General features: G+C 44.8%; 1 protein-coding gene across 1 annotated transcript in view; it reads left to right on the forward strand.

Moving 5' to 3' along the window:
- The window catches only part of LOC129852745 (anthrax toxin receptor 2-like), a 112,436-nt gene that overhangs the window by 40,113 nt on the left and 51,423 nt on the right, over positions 1-20,900 (forward strand). Inside the window, exons 10-11 of the mRNA XM_055918405.1 lie at positions 746-824; positions 1,948-2,043. Coding sequence (XP_055774380.1) covers positions 746-824; positions 1,948-2,043 — 175 coding nt within the window. The remainder of the gene's footprint in view (positions 1-745; positions 825-1,947; positions 2,044-20,900) is intronic.

Raw genomic sequence — 20,900 nt, forward strand, 5'->3', positions numbered from 1 at the left:
TCCACACACACCTTCATCTTCCACACACACGTTCAAACCACACACACACACGCACACACACACACACACACACACACACACACACACACACACACACACACACACACACACACACACACACACACACACACACACACACACACACACACACACACACACACACACACACACACACATACACACACACACACACACACACCTTCCCATCTCACACACACTTTCATCCTCCACACACACCTTCATCTTCCACACACACGTTCAAACCTCACACACACACACACACACACACACACACACACACACACACACACACACACACACACACACACACACACACACACACACACACACACACACACACACACACACACACACACACACGTTCAACCCACACACACACACACACACACACACAGCCAGGCGAACACTCCAACCAGCCAATTCTCTAATGGGATGTGGTGTAATAGACATATGGAAATAGCTCTGCCTTTCATCATTAGGCTTTTAATTGCACCATTTTGGCCTCCTCCACCTCTTGTTAAATAAGTCATAGGGGTCTGGTTTTGGCCTCCTCCACCTCTTGTTAAATAAGTCATAGGGTCTGAAACGGCAGCTTATTCCCTATATAGTGCACTGCATTTGACCAGGACCCAGCCAAACGGCACCCTATTCCCTATATAGTGCACTCCATTTGACCAGGGCCCTAGTCTTTTTGTAGTGTGGTGTTAACGTTGTGTGTTTCTAGGTCGATGGACGTACTGATCAGTCTGAATCACGGGAAATCCTTCATCTCTAGTGCCTTCACCATCCACGCCTCAACATGTGTGAGTTTACCTTCTGCTTCTGTAATGCTTACAATCTTTCTTCTTTTCTGTCTACAGTATTTTTAGTCTAAAACTCTCTGTATCTACCAGTCGTGTGTTTAACGTTTAATGTGTGTGTGTTTATCTACTGTTGTACTGTGTATGATGTGTGTATGTATGTAACATGTATCTAACATGTTTGTGTATGTATCTAACATGTGTGTGTATGTAACATGTATATAACATGTGTGTGTATGTATCTAACATGTATCTAACATGTGTGTGTATGTATCTAACATGTGTGTGTATGTATCTAACGTGTGTGTGTATGTGTCTAACATGTGTGTGTGTAAGAATATAACGTGTGTGTGTGTGTGTGTATAACGTGTGTGTGTGTATGTGTATAACGTGTGTGTGTGTATGTGTATAACGTGTGTGTGTGTGTGTATAACGTGTGTGTGTGTATGTGTATACTGTGTGTGTGTGTGTGTGTATGTGTATACCGTGTGTGTGTATGTGTATAACGTGTGTGTGTGTGTGTATAACGTGTGTGTGTATGTGTATAACGTGTGTGTGTGTATGTGTATACTGTGTGTGTGTGTATGTGTATACCGTGTGTGTGTATGTGTATAACGTGTGTGTGTGTGTGTATACTGTGTGTGTGTGTGTGTATAACGTGTGTGTGTATGTGTATAACGTGTGTGTGTATGTGTATAACGTGTGTGTGTATGTGTATAACGTGTGTGTGTATGTGTATAACGTGTGTGTGTATGTGTATAACGTGTGTGTGTATGTGTATAACGTGTGTGTGTGTGTGTATAACGTGTGTGTGTGTATGTGTATACTGTGTGTGTGTATGTGTATAACGTGTGTGTGTGTATGTGTATACTGTGTGTGTGTGTGTGTATAACGTGTGTGTGTGTGTGTATAACGTGTGTGTGTGTGTGTGTATAACGTGTGTGTGTGTGTATGTGTATACCGTGTGTGTGTATGTGTATAACGTGTGTGTGTGTGTATAACGTGTGTGTGTATGTGTATAACGTGTGTGTGTATGTGTATAACGTGTGTGTGTGAATGTGTATAACGTGTGTGTGTGTGTGTGTCTAACATGTGTCTAACGTGTGTATTTTTGTCTCTCTGTCAGTCGAACGGCTTCGCTGTAGCCATAACTCTCCTGGTGCTGTTGTTACTGGCAGCCTTGGTAGCTGCTTGGTGGTTCTGGCCTCTCTGCTGCACCGTGGTGAGTCCTAAAACACTGTTTATTAGCGTAGCTAATAACATGAAACACATTTATAAACACACACACATATGGTCCTGCCCTTGGGGTTCATCGGGATTGAAAATGCAGAACGTTAATTGAAATGTTTTGCGATGAGCCGTTTGTCGGGGAAGTATGTGACTACGTCGTTACTCTGGAAGATGTCTCTGTGTATTTTGAAGTCATCTCCTAATGTGTCCTTCTTGTAAACCAGAATGTCCCTCTTTAACTAAAAGTCTGTTGCAACAGAGATTTTATTTCAATGAGCATAAACTGTATAAATAAAAGGTTACATGACAGAGTGAACACGAACCCTGAGTTTTCCTGGAGACAGTTCATGAAAAGTTAAGACAATCAAACCCAGAGAGAACATATATGACCATAACTGTACCCCAGCAGCATCTCTCTCTCTCTCTCTCTCTCTCTCTCTCTCTCTCTCTCTCTCTCTCTCTCTCTCTCTCTCTCTCTCTCTCTCTCTCTCTCTCCCTCCAAAATCCCCACCCCCCCCCACCCCCCAACCACCACAGACAGGCCAGTCATCAACAGTTGTGCATTGTTCAAGAGCTCAGCTGAGATGAGGTGGTGGGCATTGGCAGGCTGGCAGCTCCATTGTTAATCTTTTCTTCACCTCCCTGTTTTACCTCATACGCCCTGCCCTGCCTGCTGCCTGCCAGCAAAGCGCCCCCAGAGAAAGAGCCTCAAATAGGAAACGATAAGTAAGAAAGGACCTCAAACAGGAAGTGAACAGGAAGTAGTAACCATAGCAATATATATGTATTCTTTTTTAACTCTGTGGTCGGTACCAAATTCCGTATCTGGGAACATCAGAGCCGGTTTAGTGTGGCGTGGTTCTGATGTTTCCAGGAAGCAAAGTTTTCTTCATTGCTTTTTATTTTTTTGTCATATTTTTCTATTCTCCTTCTCGTGTTTCTTTTTTTTGAATATCAAATGTTGACTATGTCATATGTCGTGTTTTCATCCCTTGTCTGAGGAGTTTCAATATGTTCGTATGGAAGCTCATGGATTCTCAATGGTTGATCATCACCATGACAACGCCCCCTCCATAACCCAGTTCACATCTGTCTCTCTCTCTCTCTCTCTCTCTCTCTCTCTCTCTCTCTCTCTCTCTCTCTCTCTCTCTCTCTCTCCACTTAACCATTTAAAGCCCACAATGACCAGACGATAGTTTCAGGACTTGTAGAAGGCCTTGCTGTTAAGAGCGTTGGGCCAGTAACTGAATGGTCACTGGTACGAATCCCCAAATCTGTCGATGTGCCCTTGAGAAAGGCACAACCCTAACTGCTCCTGTAGTGGCTCTGGATAAGAGTCTGTTAAACGACTCACTACTGTAGTGGCTCTGGATAAGAGAGTCTGTTAAATGACTCACTACTGTAGTGGCTCTGGATAAGAGTTTGTTAAAGGACTCACTACTGTAGTGGCTCTGGATAAGAGTCTGTTAAATGACTCACTACTGTAGTGGCTCTGGATCAGAGAGTCTGTTAAATGACTCACTACTGTAGTGGCTCTGGATAAGAGAGTCTGTTAAATGACTCACTACTGTAGTGGCTCTGGATAAGAGTTTGTTAAATGACTCACTTCTGTAGTGGTTCTGAATAAGAGTCTGTTAAATAACTCACTACTGTAGTGGCTCTGGATCAGAGAGTCTGTTAAATGACTCACTACTGTAGTGGCTCTGGATAAGAGAGTCTGTTAAATGACTCACTACTGTAGTGGCTCTGGATAAGAGAGTCTGTTAAATGACTCACTACTGTAGTGGCTCTGGATAAGAGTTTGTTAAATGACTCACTTCTGTAGTGGTTCTGAATAAGAGTCTGCTAAATGACTCACTACTGTAGTGGGTCTGGATAAGAGGCTGCTAAATGATTCACTTCTGTAGTGGCTCTGGATAAGAGTCTGCTAAATGACTCACTTCTGTAGTGGCTCTGGATAAGAGTCTGTTAAATGACTCACTACTGTAGTGGCTCTGGATAAGAGTCTGCTAAATGACTCACTACTGTAGTGGTTCTGGATAAGAGTCTGTTAAATGACTCACTACTGTAGTGGCTCTGGATCAGAGAGTCTGCTAAATGACTCACTACTGTAGTGGCTCTGGATAAAAGTGTCTGTTCCCCTCTTCGGACATACGTAAATATACCATTATACCATCACCAATACGGAAATATACCATTATACCATCATTAATACGGAAATATAACATCACCAATACGGAAATATACCATTATGCCATCACCAATACGGAAATATACCATCACCAATACGGAAATATACCATTATACCATCACCAATATGGAAATATACCATTATGCCATCACCAATACGGAAATATACCATTATGCCATCACCAACAGCCTCCAAATAATACATATTACCACCAATAATACTATGCCTCACCTCTGTTTGAGACCCTGACGAGAACACTGGGAGTCCGTCCAGGATGAGATGGAAGCATATTCTGGAAAACCAACAAAGGCATTAGAATGTAAAGCCCCTGCAGCATGTCTGGCCCGGCACTGGGTTTGTCTTGGTACTGAATCTACTGCTGCTCTCCTTCAGGGACCTGGGGACAGAGGGAGAGGAGGAGAGGAGGAGGAGGAGGAGGAGAGGAGGAAAGGAGGAGAGGGCCATGTGTTGGTTGTTAATATTTCAACCCGCAGTCTGCCAGGTTTCAGCAGGATGAGTCCCATACACACTCAGATACACAAATGGAAACACACACACTTATAGCATGTAAACACACGCACACACAATCTCTCTCTCCTTCCCACATGGAACCCTGCAAGGCACAAGGTCATAAAGGCGGTGTAGTGATTTTTTTTAAATTTATTTAAATTTAATTTCACCTTTATTTAACCAGGTAGGCAAGTTGAGAACAAGTTCTCATTTACAACTGCGACCTGGCCAAGATAAAGCAAAGCAGTTAGACACATGTAACAACACAGAGTTACACATGGAGCAAAACAAACATACAGTCAATAATACAGTAGAAAAATAAGTATATATACAATGTGTGCAAATCAAATCAAAACTAAATCAAATCAAATGTATTTATATAGCCCTTCGTACATCAGCTGATATCTCAAAGTACAGAAACCCAGCCTAAAACCCCAAACAGCAAGCAATGCAGGTAATAAATAAGTACACAAGCTTATGTTCCAGCACGGTGGCTAGGAAAAACTCCCTAGAACTGCCAAAACCTAGGAAGAAACCTAGAGAGGAACCAGGCTATGAGGGGTGGCCAGTCCTCTTCTGGCTGTGCCGAGTGGAGATTATAACATTACATGGCCAAGATGTTCAAATGTCCATAGATGACCAGCATGGTCAAATAATAATAATCACAGTAGTTGTCAAGGGTGCAGCAAGTCAGCACCTCAGGAGTAAATGTCAGTTGGCTTTTCATAGCCGATCATTAAGAGTATCTCTACCGCTCCTGCGGTCTCTAGAGAGTTGAAAACAGCAGGTCTGGGACAGGTAGCACGTCCGGTGAACAGGTCAGGGTTCCATAGCCGCAGGCAGAACAGTTGAAACTGGAGCAGCAGCACGGCCAGGTGGACTGGGGACAGCAAGGAGTCATCATGTCAGGTCGTCCTGAGGCACGGTCCTAGGGATCTGGTCCTCCGAGAGAGAGAAAGAAAGAGAGAAAGAAAGAATTAGAGAGAGCATACTTAAATTCACACAGGACACCGGAGAAGACAGGAGAAGTACTCCAGATATAACAAACTGACCCTAGCCCCCGACACATAAACTACTGCAGCATAAATACTGGATACTGAGACAGGAGGGGTCAGGAGACACTGTGGCCCCATCCGATGAGGTGAGGTGAGATAAGGGAGGTAAAGGCAAAAAATAGGCCATGGTGGCGAAGTAAATACAATATAGCAATTAAAACACTGGAATGGTAGATGTGCAGTAGATACGTTTGGAAAGTAGAAATACTGGGGTGCAAAGGAGCAAAATAAATAAATAAATAAATACAATAGGGGAGAGGTAGTTGTTTGGGCTATTTATAGATGGGCTATGTACAGGTGCAGTGATCTGTGAGCTGCTCTGACAGCTGGTGCTTAAAGCTAGTGAGGGAGATAAGTGTTTCCAGTTTCAGAGCTTTTTGTAGTTAGTTCCAGTCAATGGCAGCAGAGAACTGGAAGGAGAGGCGGCCAAAGGAGGAATTGATTTTGGGGTGACCAGAGAGATATACCTGCTGGAGCGCGTGCTACAGGTGGGTGCTGCTATGGTGACCAGCGAGCTGAGATAAGGGGGGACTTTACCTAGCAGGGTCTTGTAGATGACCTGGAGCCAGTGTGTTTGGCGACGAGTATGAAGCGAGGGCCAGCCAACGAGAGCGTACAGGTCGCAGTGGTGGGTAGTATATGGGGCTTTGGTGACAAAACGGATGGCACTGTGATAGACTGCATCCAATTTGTTGAGTAGGGTGTTGGAGTCTATTTTGTAAATGACATCGCCGAAGTCGAGGATCGGTAGGATGGTCCGTTTTACGAGGGTATGTTTGGCAGCATGAGTGAAGGATGCTTTGTTGCGAAATAGGAAGCCAATTCTAGATTTAACTTTGGATTGGAGATGTTTGATGTGAGTCTGGAAGGAGATTTTACAGTCTAACCAGACACCTAGGTATTTGTAGTTGTCCACATATTCTAAGTTAGAACAGAGTAGTGATGCTGGACGGGCGGGTGGGCAGGTGCAGGCAGCGATCGGTTGAAGAGCATGCATTTAGTTTTACTTGTATTTAAGAGCAGTTGGAGGCCACGGAAGGAGAGTTGTATGGCATTGAAGCTCGTCTGGAGGGTTGTTAACACAGTGTCTAGAGAAGGGACAGAATTATACAGAATGGTGTCGTCTGCGTAGAGGTGGATCAGAGACTCACCAGCAGCAAGAGCGACATCATTGATGTATACAGAGAAGAGAGTCGGCCCAAGAATTGAACCCTGTGGCACCCCCATAGAGACTGCCAGAGTCCCGGACAACAGGCCCTCAGATTTGACACACTGAACTCTATCTGAGAAGTAGTTGGTGAACCAGGCGAGGCATTCATTTGAGAAACCAAGGCTGTTGAGTCTGCTGATGAGGATGTGGTGATTGACAGAGTCGAATGCCTTGCCCAGGTCAATGAATACGGCTGCACAGTATTGTTTCTTATTGATGGCGGTTAAGATATCGTTTATGACCTTGAGCGTGGCTGAGGTGCACCCATGACCAGCTCTGAAGCCAGATTGCATAGCGGAGAAGGTACGGTGGGATTCGAAATGGTCGGTGATCTGTTTGTTAACTTGGCTTACGAAGACCTTAGAAAGGCAGGGTAGGATAGATATAGGTATGTAGCAGTTTGGGTCCAGAGTGTTCCCCCCTTTGAAGAGGGGGATGACCGCAGCTGCTTTCCAATCTTTGGGGATCTCAGACGATACGAAAGAGAGGTTGAACAGGCTAGTAACAGGAGGAAAGAAAGGGTCCAGATTGTCTAACCCGGCTGATTTGTAGGGGTCCAGATTTTGCAGCTCTTTCAGAACATCAGCTGACTGGATTTGGGAGAAGGAGAAATGGGGAAGGCCTGGGCAAGTTTCTGTGGGGGGTGCAGTGCTGTTGACCGGGGTAGGGGTAGCCAGGTGGAAATCATGGCCAGCCATAGAAAAATGCTTATAGAAATTCTCAATTATAGTGGATTTATCGGTGGTAACAGTGTTTCCTAGCCTCAGTGCAGTGGGCAGCTGGGAGGAGGTGCTCTTATTCTCCATGGACTTTACAATGTCCCAGAACTTTTTTGAGTTTGTGTTGCAGGAAGCAAATTTCTGCTTGAAAATGCTAGCCTTATTTAAACCTTAAACCTTTATTTATGTTTATAGGAATACAGAACTACACCCCACCCTGATATGAATTACACCCCACCCTGATATGAATTACACCCCACCCTGATATGAATTACTCCCCACCCTGATATGAATTACTCCCCACCCTGATATGAATTACACCCCACCCTGATATGAATTACACCCCACCCTGATATGAATTACACCCCACCCTGATACGAATTACACCCCACCCTGATATGAAATACTCGCCACCCTGATATGAATTACTCCCCACCCTGATATGAATTACACCCCACCCTGATATGAATTACACCCCACCCTGATATGAATTACACCCCACCCTGATGAATTACACCCCACCCTGATATGAATTACACCCCACCCTGATATGAATTACACCCCACCCTGATATGAATTACACCCCACCCTGATATGAATTACACCCCACCCTGATATGAATTACACCCCACCCTGGTATGAATTACTCCCCACCCTGATATGAATTACACCCCACCCTGATATGAATTACACCCCACCCTGATATGAATTACACCCCACCCTGATATGAATTACTCCCCACCCTGATATGAATTACTCCCCACCCTGATATGAATTACACCCCACCCTGATATGAATTACTCCCCACCCTGATATGAATTACACCCCACCCTGATATGAATTGCACCCCACCCTGATATGAATTACACCCCACCCTGATATGAATTACACCCCACCCTGATTTAAATTACACCCCACCCTGATATGAATTACACCCCACCCTGATATGAATTACACCCCACCCTGATATGAATTACACCCCACCCTGATATGAATTACACACCACCCTGATATGAATTACACCCCACCCTGATATGAATTACACCCCACCCTGATATGAATTACATCCCACCCTGATATGAATTACACCCCACCCTGATATGAATTACACCCCACCCTGATATGAATTACACCCCACCCTGATATGAATTACTCCCCACCCTGATATGAATTACTCCCCGCCCTGATATGAATTACACCCACCCTGATATGAACTACACCCCACCCTGATATGAACTACACCCCACCCTGATATGAATTACACCCCACCCTGATATGAATTACACCCCACCCTGATATGAATTACACCCACCCTGATATGAACTACACTCACCCTGATATGAACTACACCCCACCCTGATATGAATTACACCCCACCCTGATATGAATTACACCCCACCCTGATATGAATTACACCCCACCCATTTCATGTCGTTTTAAAGGGAATCTGTGGTTTTAAATGAAATCTGTTGTTTTAAAGGAAATCTGTGGTTTTAAAGGGAATCTGTGGTTTTAAAGGGAATCTGTGGTTTTAAAGGGAATCTGTGGTTTTAAAGGAAATCTGTGGTTTTAAAGAGAATCTGTGGTTTTAAAGGGAATCTGTGGTTTTAAAGGGAATCTGTGGTTTTAAAGAGAATCTGTGGTTTTAAAGGAAATCTGTGGTTTTAAAGAGAATCTGTGGTTTTAAAGGAAATCTGTGGTTTTAAAGTACTCCGGGAATATATGGGTGGTGTGGTCGTGGGCTTAGAGAGAAACGGAGGACAAGATATCTTTCTATATTCGTTTAATTGATTAAGAGAGATATATTATATCTGATGCTGTCAGTCAGACATAAGGGTCTTCTGGGTTAGAGAGATATATTATATCTGATGCTGTCAGTCAGACATAAGGGTCTTCTGGGTTAGAGAGATATAATATCTGATGCTGTCAGTCAGACATAAGGGTCTTCTGGGTTAGAGAGATATATTATATCTGATGCTGTCAGTCAGACATAAGGGTCTTCTGGGTTAGAGAGATATAATATCTGATGCTGTCAGTCAGACATAAGGGTCTTCTGGGTTAGAGAGATATATTATATCTGATGCTGTCAGTCAGACATAAGGGTCTTCTGGGTTAGAGAGATATATTATATCTGATGCTGTCAGTCAGATATAAGGGTCTTCTGGGTTAGAGAGATATATTATATCTGATGCTGTCAGTCAGACATAAGGGTCTTCTGGGTTAGAGAGATATATTATATCTGATGCTGTCAGTCAGACATAAGGGTCTTCTGGGTTAGAGAGATATATTATATCTGATGCTGTCAGTCAGACATAAGGGTCTACTAGGTTAGAGAGATATATTATATCTGATGCTGTTAGTCAGACATAGGGGTCTTCTGGGTTAGAGAGATATATTATATCTGATGCTGTTAGTCAGACATAAGGGTCTTCTGGGTTAGAGAGATATATTATATCTGATGCTGTCAGTCAGATATAAGGGTCTACTGGGTTAGAGAGATATATTATATCTGATGCTGTCAGTCAGATATAAGGGTCTACTGGGTTAGAGAGATATATTATATCTGATGCTGTCAGTCAGATATAAGGGTCTACTGGGTTAGAGAGATATATTATATCTGATGCTGTCAGTCAGACATAAGGGTCTACTGGGTTAGAGAGATATATTATATCTGATGCTGTCAGTCAGACATAAGGGTCTTCTGGGTTAGAGAGATATATTATATCTGATGCTGTCAGTCAGACATAAGGGTCTACTGGGTTAGAGAGATATATTATATCTGATGCTGTCAGTCAGACATAAGGGTCTTCTGGGTTAGAGAGATATAAGGGTCTACTGGGTTAGAGAGATATAAGGGTCTACTGGGTTAGAGAGATATAAGGGTCTACTAGGTTAGAGAGATATAAGGGTCTACTGGGTTAGAGAGATATAAGGGTCCTCTAGAGAGATATAAGGGTCTACTGGGTTAGAGAGATATAAGGGTCTACTGGGTTAGAGAGATATAAGGGTCTACTGGGTTAGAGAGATATAAGGGTCTACTGGGTTAGAGAGATATAAGGGTCTACTGACTAAGAGGTTTGAATGAGTTTCTCTCCTGCTATGACCTTAACTTGTCTTTCACCTTTTCTTATCGTGCGGCGTGTCACAGTTCCTGTCCTATAACTTCAACGTGAACACTATTTACAATGTGGAATTATATTCTCTGGTAATCACCGTGGCCAGCCTCCTAATCATTATTACCTTCAGCATTTCCTCTCAAATAGTTTAATTTCTCCCCTAATGAAAGTGCATCATTTTACATTTCATTATATTCTACCTGCCACAGACACACTATCACGATAATAGGCAGAAACAGCTTGACTCTACATGAAGGTTTAAAAAAAAAAAAGCTGAGTTTTTAAAATGAATGGGATTAGCGTTAGCTACTCTAATTGGACAATTACGTAAAAAATGGGGTCCGTATGGGGATGATGCCATGAGTGGCTGTGATTGGTTGGTGGAACCTGGTGTGTGCGTTGCAGTTTTGGGCCTGCTCAGGCTGTACGGCAGATGGTTAAGTATCCAGTGACACACACACACACACATGCACGCATACGCATGCAACACACACACACACACAAACACACACACACACACACACACACACACACACACACACACACACACACACACACACACACACACACACACACACACACACACACACACACACACACACACACACACATACACACACACACACACACACACACACACACACACACACACACACACGCATGCAACACACACACTCCAGTGTATAAATAAATATGCGGTGTGTATAAACCGTGTAACTAAAATGTTCTACAGTATAAATATTAGAATGAGCTCTGTGGAGTATACAGTATACAGTATAAATACAAAACCCCATAGCAACATGGATAGCATTGCAGGATATTTGCTTCTGGACCAGAGACCAGAGTCTGTAATACAAATAATATACATTGAGTGTCCAAAACATTAAGAACACCTGCTCTTTCCATGACAGACTGACCAGGTGAATCCAGGTGAAAGATATGATCCCTTATTGATGTTACTTGTTAAATCCACTTCAATCAGTGTAGATGAAGGGGAGGAGACGGGTTAAAGAAGGATTTTTACGCCTTGAGACAACTGAGACATGGATTGTGTATGTGTGCCATTCAGAGGGTGAACGGGCAAGACAAAATATTGAAGTGCCTTTGAATGGGGGTATGGTAGTAGGTGCCGGGCGCACCGGTTTGTGTCAAGAACTGCAACGCTGCTGGGTTTTTCACGCTCAACAGTTTCACGTGTGTATCAAGAATGGTCCACCAACCAAATAACATACTGCCAACTTGACACAAGCATTGGAGTCAACATGGGCCAGCAATATCTTGTATAGTCCATACATTGACGAATTGAGGCTGTTCTGAAGGCATAAGAGGGTGGCGGCTGCAACTCAATGTTAGGAAGGTGTTCCTAATGTTTGGTGTACTCAGTGGCAGCACCTTAAAAAAGGGGGTCAATGCAAATAGTCCGGGTACCTATTAGCGGTTTAGCGGTCTTATGGCTTGGGGAAGGAGCCTTTTGTACCTAGACTTGGCGCTCCGGTACCGCTTGCCGCCCGGTAGCAGAGAGGCCAGTCTTTGACTAGGGTGGCTGGAGTCTTTGACATTTTTTAGGGCCTTTCTCTGACACCGCCTGGTATACAGGCCCTGGATGGCAGGAAGCTTGGCCCCAGTGATTTACATGGGCCGTACGCACTGCCCTCTGTAGCGCCTTGCGGTCGGATGCCGAACAGTTGTCATATCAAGCAGTGAGGCAACCAGTCCGGATGCTCTCGAAGGTGCAGCTGTAGAACTTATTGAGGATCTGGGGACCCATGCCAAATCTTTTCAGTCTCCTGAGGGGGAATAGGCGTTGTCGTGCCTTCTTCACGTCTGTCTTGGTGTGTTTGGACCATGATAGTGTGTTAGTGATGTGCACATCAAGGAACTTAAAGCTCTCGACCCGCTCCACTACAGCCTCGTCGATGAGAATGGGGGCGTCGACGATGAGAATTGGGGCGTCGTCGATGAGAATGGGGGCGTGCTCTGACCTCCTTTTCCTATAGTCCACAATCATCTCCTTTGTCTGGCTCACGTTGAGGGAGAGGTTGTTGTCCTGGCACCACACTGCCAGGTCTCTGACCTCCTCCCTATAGGCTGTCTCGTCGTTGTTGATGATCAGGCCTACCACTGTTGTGTCATCAGCAAACTTAATGATGGTGTTGGAGTCGTGCCTGGCCGTGCAGTCGTGAGTGAACAGGGAGTACAGGAGGGGACTAAGCACGCACCCTTGAGGTGCACCGTGTTGAGGATCAGCGTGGCAGAGGTGTTGTTACCTACCCTTACCACCTGGGGGCGGCCCGTCAGGAAGTCCAGGATCCAGTTGCAGAGGGAGGTGTTTAGTCCCAAGGTCCTCAGCTTAGTGATGAGCTTCGAGGGTACTATGCTGTTGAACGCTGAGCTGTAGTCAATGAACAGCATTCTCACATAGGTGTTCCTCTTTAACCTCATAGTCACTGTATCATTTCAAATTCAAAGTGCTGGAATACAGAGCCCCCCCAAAAAATACAAGATAAATCACTGCCTCAATACTTTTGGAGCTCACTGTATGTCCAGGAAATCAGGTTCGCATAATGCTTTATTTATCCCACAATATGTCCAGGAAGTCTGCTGCATAATTACTTAATACAATGAGATAATCCACCAGCTTACAGTTGGCCTACAATGATATTATATGAATCATGCTACAAGGCAGAGAGAGCAGAGCCCACCAGTAGACAGACGGACGGACGGACAGACAGACATTATTACCTGATTTATACTGCAGCAATTTATGAGTCAAATAGCATTTAATTAACCTTAATTTATTATTTTCACATTATTATTGTGACAGCAGTACATTAACAGCAGTGGTACATTATACTGGTATCAGAGTAGTTGGCAGTTAAACATGTTCACCCTGCTACCCAGGCACTGGGGCAGGGTACTACCAGTGTTACAGGTTACTACCAATGTTACAGGTTACTACCAGTGTTACAGGTTACTACCAGTGTTACAGGTTACTACCAGTGTTACAGGTTACTACCAGTGTTACAGGGTACTACCAGTGTTACAGTTTACTACCGGTGTTACAGGTTACTACCGGTGTTACAGGTTACTACCAGTGTTACAGGTTACTACCAGTGTTACAGGTTACTACCAGTGTTACAGGTTACTACCAGTGTTACAGGTTACTACCAGTGTTATAGGTTACTACCAGTGCCTGCTACTACCAGTGTTACAGGTTACTACCAGTGTTACAGGTTACTACCAGTGATACAGGTTACTACCAGTGCCTGCTACTACCAGTGTTACAGGTTACTACCAGTGATACAGGTTACTACCAGTGTTAGAGGTTACTACCAGTGATACAGGTTACTACCAGTGCCTGCTACTACCAGTGTTACAGGTTACTACCAGTGCCTACTACTACCAGTGTTACAGGTTACTACCAGTGTTACAGGTTACTACCAGTGTTACAGGTTACTACCAGTGTTACAGGTTACTACCAGTGTTACAGGTTACTACCAGTGTTACTACCAGTGTTACAGGTTACTACCAGTGTTACAGGTTACTACCAGTGTTACAGGTTACTACCAGTGTTACAGGTTACTACCAGTGTTACAGGTTACTACCAGTGCCTGCTACTACCAGTGTTACAGGTTACTACCAGTGCCTGCTACTACCAGTGTTACAGGTTACTACCAGTGTTACAGGTTACTACCGGTGTTACAGGTTACTACCGGTGTTACAGGTTACTACCGGTGTTACAGGTTACTACCAGTGTTACAGGTTACTACCAGTGTTACAGGTTACTACCAGTGTTACAGGTTACTACCAGTGTTACAGGTTACTACCAGTGTTACAGGTTACTACCAGTGTTACAGGTTACTACCAGTGTTACAGGTTACTACCAGTGCCTGCTACTACCAGTGTTACAGGTTACTACCAGTGTTACAGGTTACTACCAGTGTTACAGGTTACTACCAGTGTTACAGGTTACTACCAATGTAACAGGTTACTACCAGTGTTACAGGTTACTACCAGTGTTACAGGTTACTACCAGTGTTACAGGTTACTACCAGTGTTACAGGGTACTACCAGTGTTACAGGTTACTACCAGTGTTACAGGTTACTACCAGTGATACAGGTTACTACCAGTGCCTGCTACTACCAGTGTTACAGGTTACTACCAGTGCCTACTACTACCAGTGTTACAGGTTACTACCAGTGTTACAGGTTACTACCAGTGTTACAGGTTACTACCAGTGTTACAGGTTACTACCAGTGTTACTACCAGTGTTACAGGTTACTACCAGTGTTACAGGTTACTACCAGTGTTACAGGTTACTACCAGTGTTACAGGTTACTACCAGTGTTACAGGTTACTACCAGTGTTACAGGTTACTACCAGTGTTACAGGTTACTACCAGTGCCTGCTACTACCAGTGTTACAGGTTACTACCAGTGCCTGCTACTACCAGTGTTACAGGTTACTACCAGTGTTACAGGTTACTACCGGTGTTACAGGTTACTACCGGTGTTACAGGTTACTACCGGTGTTACAGGTTACTACCAGTGTTACAGGTTACTACCAGTGTTACAGGTTACTACCAGTGTTACAGGTTACTACCAGTGTTACAGGTTACTACCAGTGTTACAGGTTACTACCAGTGCCTGCTACTACCAGTGTTACAGGTTTCTACCAGTGTTACAGGTTACTACCAGTGTTACAGGTTACTACCAGTGTTACAGGTTACTACCAGTGTTACAGGTTACTACCAATGTTACAGGTTACTACCAGTGTTACAGGTTACTACCAGTGTTACAGGTTACTACCAGTGTTACAGGTTACTACCAGTGTTACAGGTTACTACCAGTGTTACAGGTTACTACCAGTGTTACAGGTTACTACCAGTGTTACAGGTTACTACCAGTGTTACAGGTTACTACTAGTGTTACAGGCTACTACCAGTGTTACAGGTTACTACCAGTGTTACAGGTTACTACCGGTGTTACAGGTTACTACCGGTGTTACAGGTTACTACCGGTGTTACAGGTTACTACCGGTGTTACAGGTTACTACCGGTGTTACAGGTTACTACCGGTGTTACAGGTTACTACCAGTGATACAGGTTACTACCAGTGATACAGGTTACTACCAGTGTTACAGGTTACTACCGGTGTTACAGGTTACTACCGGTGTTACAGGTTACTACCGGTGTTACAGGTTACTACCAGTGTTACAGGTTACTACCGGTGTTACAGGTTACTACCGGTGTTACAGGTTACTACCAGTGTTACAGGTTACTACCGGTGTTACAGGTTACTACCGGTGTTACAGGTTACTACCGGTGTTACAGGTTACTACCGGTGTTACAGGTTACTACCAGTGTTACAGGTTACTACCAGTGTTACAGGTTACTACCAATGTTACAGGTTACTACCAGTGTTACAGGTTACTACCAGTGTTACAGGTTACTACCAGTGCCTGCTACTACCAGTGTTACAGGTTACTACCAGTGTTACAGGTTACTACCAGTGATACAGGTTACTACCAGTGCCTGCTACTACCAGTGTTACAGGTTACTACCAGTGTTACAGGTTACTACCAGTGTTACAGGTTACTACCAGTGTTACAGGTTACTACCAGTGTTACAGGTTACTACCAGTGTTACAGGTTACTACCAGTGTTACAGGTTACTACCAGTGTTACAGGTTACTACCAGTGTTACAGGTTACTACCAGTGTTAAATGGTACTACCAGTGTTACAGGTTACTACCAGTGTTACAGGTTACTACCAGTGTTACATGTTACTACCAGTGTTACAGGTTACTACCAGTGTTACAGGTTACTACCAGTGTTACAGGTTACTACCAGTGTTACAGGTTACTACCGGTGTTACAGGTTACTACCAGTGTTACAGGTTACTACCGGTGTTACAGGTTACTACCGGTGTTACAGGTTACTACCAGTGTTACAGGGTACTACCAGTGTTACAGGTTACTTCCAGTGTTACAGGTTACTACTACCTGTACCCAGGCACTGGGGCAGGTTGTAGTAGTCATAGAGTTGTAGAGGTGCTGAGCTTTTCATACCAGTATAATACTTTGACTCTTTAAATCAATTCACTGAACCAGTATTATACTTTGAATCTTTAAATCAATTCACTGAACCAGTATTATACTTTGACTCTTTAAATCAATTCACTGAACCAGTATTATACTTTGACTCTTTAAATCAATTCACTGAACCAGTATTATACTTTGACTCTTTAAATCAATTCACTGAACCAGTATTATACTTTGACTCTTTAAATCAATTCACTGAACCAGTATTATACTTTGACTCTTTAAATCAATTCACTGAACCAGTATTATACTTTGACTCTTTAAATCAATTCACTGAACCAGTATTATACTTTGACTCTTTAAATCAATTCACTTAACCAGTATTATACTTTGACTCTTTAAATCAATTCACTGAACCAGTATTATACTTTGACTCTTTAAATCAATTCACTGAACCAGTATTATACTTTGACTCTTTAACTCAAGACTCTGAACCAGGTATATACTTTGACTCTTTAAATCAATTCACTGAACTGTGGTTGGAGGCCTAAAGAAAGGAATGGAGGGTGGATGTCCACACTCATCATTAAAATACTGTCTCAGGGTAGAAGTGCTCTAAGTGATTGAGGATCTGGTCCTTCCTGTCCACATATTTCTGAAAGCCTAAAACTGATCCTAGATCAGCCCTTCCTACTCTGATAATCTGTCAGTGCTCTAAGTGATTGAGGATCTGGTCCTTCCTGTCCACATATTTCTGAAAGCCTAAAACTGATCCTAGATCAGCCCTTCCTACTCTGAGAATCTGTCAGTGCTCTAAGTGATTGAGGATCTGGTCCTTCCTGTCCACATATTTCTGAAAGCCTAAAACCGATCCTAGATCAGCCCTTCCTACTCTGATAATCTGTCAGTGCTCTAAGTGATTGAGGATCTGGTCCTTCCTGTCCACATATTTCTGAAAGCCTAAAACTGATCCTAGATCAGCCCTTCCTACTCTGATAATCTGTCAGTGCTCTAAGTGATTGAGGATCTGGTCCTTCCTGTCCACATATTTCTGAAAGCCTAAAACTGATCCTAGATCAGCCCTTCCTACTCTGATAATCTGTCAGTGCTCTAAGTGATTGAGGATCTGGTCCTTCCTGTCCACATATTTCTGAAAGCCTAAAACTGATCCTAGATCAGCCCTTCCTACTCTGATAATCTGTCAGTGCTCTAAGTGATTGAGGATCTGGTCCTTCCTGTCCACATATTTCTGAAAGCCTAAAACTGATCCTAGATCAGCCCTTCCTACTCTGAGAATCTGTCAGTGCTCTAAGTGATTGAGGATCTGGTCCTTCCTGTCCACATATTTCTGAAAGCCTAAAACTGATCCTAGATCAGCCCTTCCTACTCTGAGAATCTGTCAGTGCTCTAAGTGATTGAGGATCTGGTCCTTCCTGTCCACATATTTCTGAAAGCCTAAAACTGATCCTAGATCAGCCCTTCCTACTCTGAGAATCTGTCAGTGCTCTAAGTGATTGAGGATCTGGTCCTTCCTGTCCACATATTTCTGAAAGCCTAAAACTGATCCTAGATCAGCCCTTCCTACTCTGAGAATCTGTCAGTGCTCTAAGTGATTGAGGATCTGGTCCTTCCTGTCCACATATTTCTGAAAGCCTAAAACCGATCCTAGATCAGCCCTTCCTACTCTGAGAATCTGTCAGTGCTCTAAGTGATTGAGGATCTGGTCCTTCCTGTCCACATATTTCTGAAAGCCTAAAACTGATCCTAGATCAGCCCTTCCTACTCTGATAATCTGTCAGTGCTCTACCGGATCTGACCTCTTTCACCGGGTTTGTTTTTTTGTTTGTCCTGTCTTTCTTACATATCAATGTGAGTGCTGCTCTAAGCCAGTATCTTATCTGAAGTGACTAAATGTGCTCTACGGACTGACACCTGCCACGCGTCCCTGTCCAGGGGAATGCTTTGTATGCAGATATAAAACACGTGAAGGCATCTAGTCTTTGAGTGGAATCACATTGTGGACAACCTGCTAGTCAAGTCAGTAGCCATGTCACAACCACTGGCACAGACAGGACAGGCCTGCTAGGCACATCACTCTGGGATGAGAGAGATGTGTGTGTGTGTGTGTGTGTGTGTGTGTGTGTGTGTGTGTGTGTGTGTGTGTGTGTGTGTGTGTGTGTGTGTGTGTGTGTGTGTGTGTGTGCGTGCGTGCGTGCGTGCGTGCGTGCGTGCGTGCGTGCGTGCGTGCGTGCGTGTGTGTGTTTAGTGACCTGAGCAGGCACTCATCTTCCAGTCAGTCTAGCCTGGATCAGACCCCAAGCTCTAGTCTGGAGCTCTCCCATCCTCTCCCCTCTTCTCCTTTCCCCACTTTTCTTCTCCCCTCTTCTCCTCTTCTTCTCTCTCCTCCTCTCCTCTCCCCTCGTCTCCTCTCCTCACCCCAACTGTCCCCTTCTCTCCTCTCCCCTCTTCCCCTGTCCCTTCTTCTCCTCTCCCCTCCTCTCCCCTATTCTCCTCTCCCCTCCTCTCCCCTTCTCTCCCCTCTTCTCCTCTCCCCTCTTCTCCTAACCTTCTCCTCCTTTCCTCATCTCCTCTCCCCTCTTCTCTCCTCTTCTCTCCTCTCCCCTCCTCTCCCCTCTTCTTATCTTCCCTCCTTTCCTCCCTTCTTCTCCTCTCATCCTTTCCTACTCTCCCCTCCTCTCCCCTCCTCTCCCCTCTCCCCTCTTCTCCTCTCCCCTCTTCTCCCAACCTTCTCCTCCTTTCCTCATCTCCTCTCCCCTCTTCTCTCCTCTCCCCTCCTCTCCTGTTCTCTCCCCTCCTTCCTGTTCTCTCCCCTCCTCTCCTGTTCTCTCCCCTCTTCTATTTTCTCATCTCCTTTCCCCTTTTCTCCCCAACACTCTCCTCCTTTCCTCCTCTCCTCTCCTCTCCTCTCCTCTCCTCTCCTCTCCTCTCCTCTCCTCCACTCCCCTCTCCTCTCCTCTCCTCTCCTCTGCTCCTCTCCCCTCTTCTCTCCTCCGTTCCTCTCCTCTCTTCTCCTCTTCCCTCCTTTCTTCTCCTCTCTCATCTTCTTCTCTCTTCTCCTCTCTTCCTTTCCTCTGCTCATCTCCCCTCCTCTTGCGTGTTCTCTCCCCTCCTCTTCCTTCCCCTTCTTCTCCCCTCTTCTCCTCAACACACTTCTCATATCCTCTCCTCCTTTCCTCTTCTCATCTCCTCTCCCCTCTTCTCCTCTCCTCCTTTCCTCCTCTCCTCTCATCTCTTCTCCTCTCTGCATCTCATTGATGTTAATTATCTCCTCAGAACTCTGATTGGGGGATTGCTGCTTGGGACCACTGGACCCCATCTAATCAATTACTAGCCTAAGACTCCCCTGTCTGTCACTAGTTGTTTTGGAGTGTCTCTTTATTGTGTTATTTTACACCAGGGGGCCCTTTGTTGGTTCTCAGGCACGATCTTGTAATCAGTAGACCACAGAGAGTTGAGCTGCCAGTAGAGCCCTATCCATACCCGAGACGTTCAGACCCCACCTTATCTATACCTTCAACGTTCAGGCCCCACCTTATCTATACCCTCAATGTTCAGGCCCCACCCTATCTCTACCCTCAACGTTCAGGCCCCACCTTATCTATACCCGAGACGTTCAGGCCCCACCCTATCCATACCCGAGACGTTCAGGCCCCACCCTATCCATACCCGAGACGTTCAGGCCCCACCCTATCCATACCCGAGACGTTCAGGCCCCACCCTATCCGTACCCGAGACGTTCAGGCCCCACCCTATCCATACCCGAGACGTTCAGGCCCCACCCTATCCATACCCGAGACGTTCAGACCCCACCCTATCCATACCCGAGACGTTCAGGCCCCACCCTATCCATACCCTCAACGTTCAGGCCCCACCCTATCCAAGCCCTCAACGTTCAGGCCCCACCCTATCCATACCCGAGACGTTCAGGTCCCACCCTATCCATACCCTCAACGTTCAGGCCCCACCCTATCTATACCCGAGACGT

This window comes from Salvelinus fontinalis, chromosome 4, assembly GCF_029448725.1.
Source record: "Salvelinus fontinalis isolate EN_2023a chromosome 4, ASM2944872v1, whole genome shotgun sequence".
Taxonomy (NCBI): Eukaryota; Metazoa; Chordata; class Actinopteri; order Salmoniformes; family Salmonidae; genus Salvelinus; species Salvelinus fontinalis.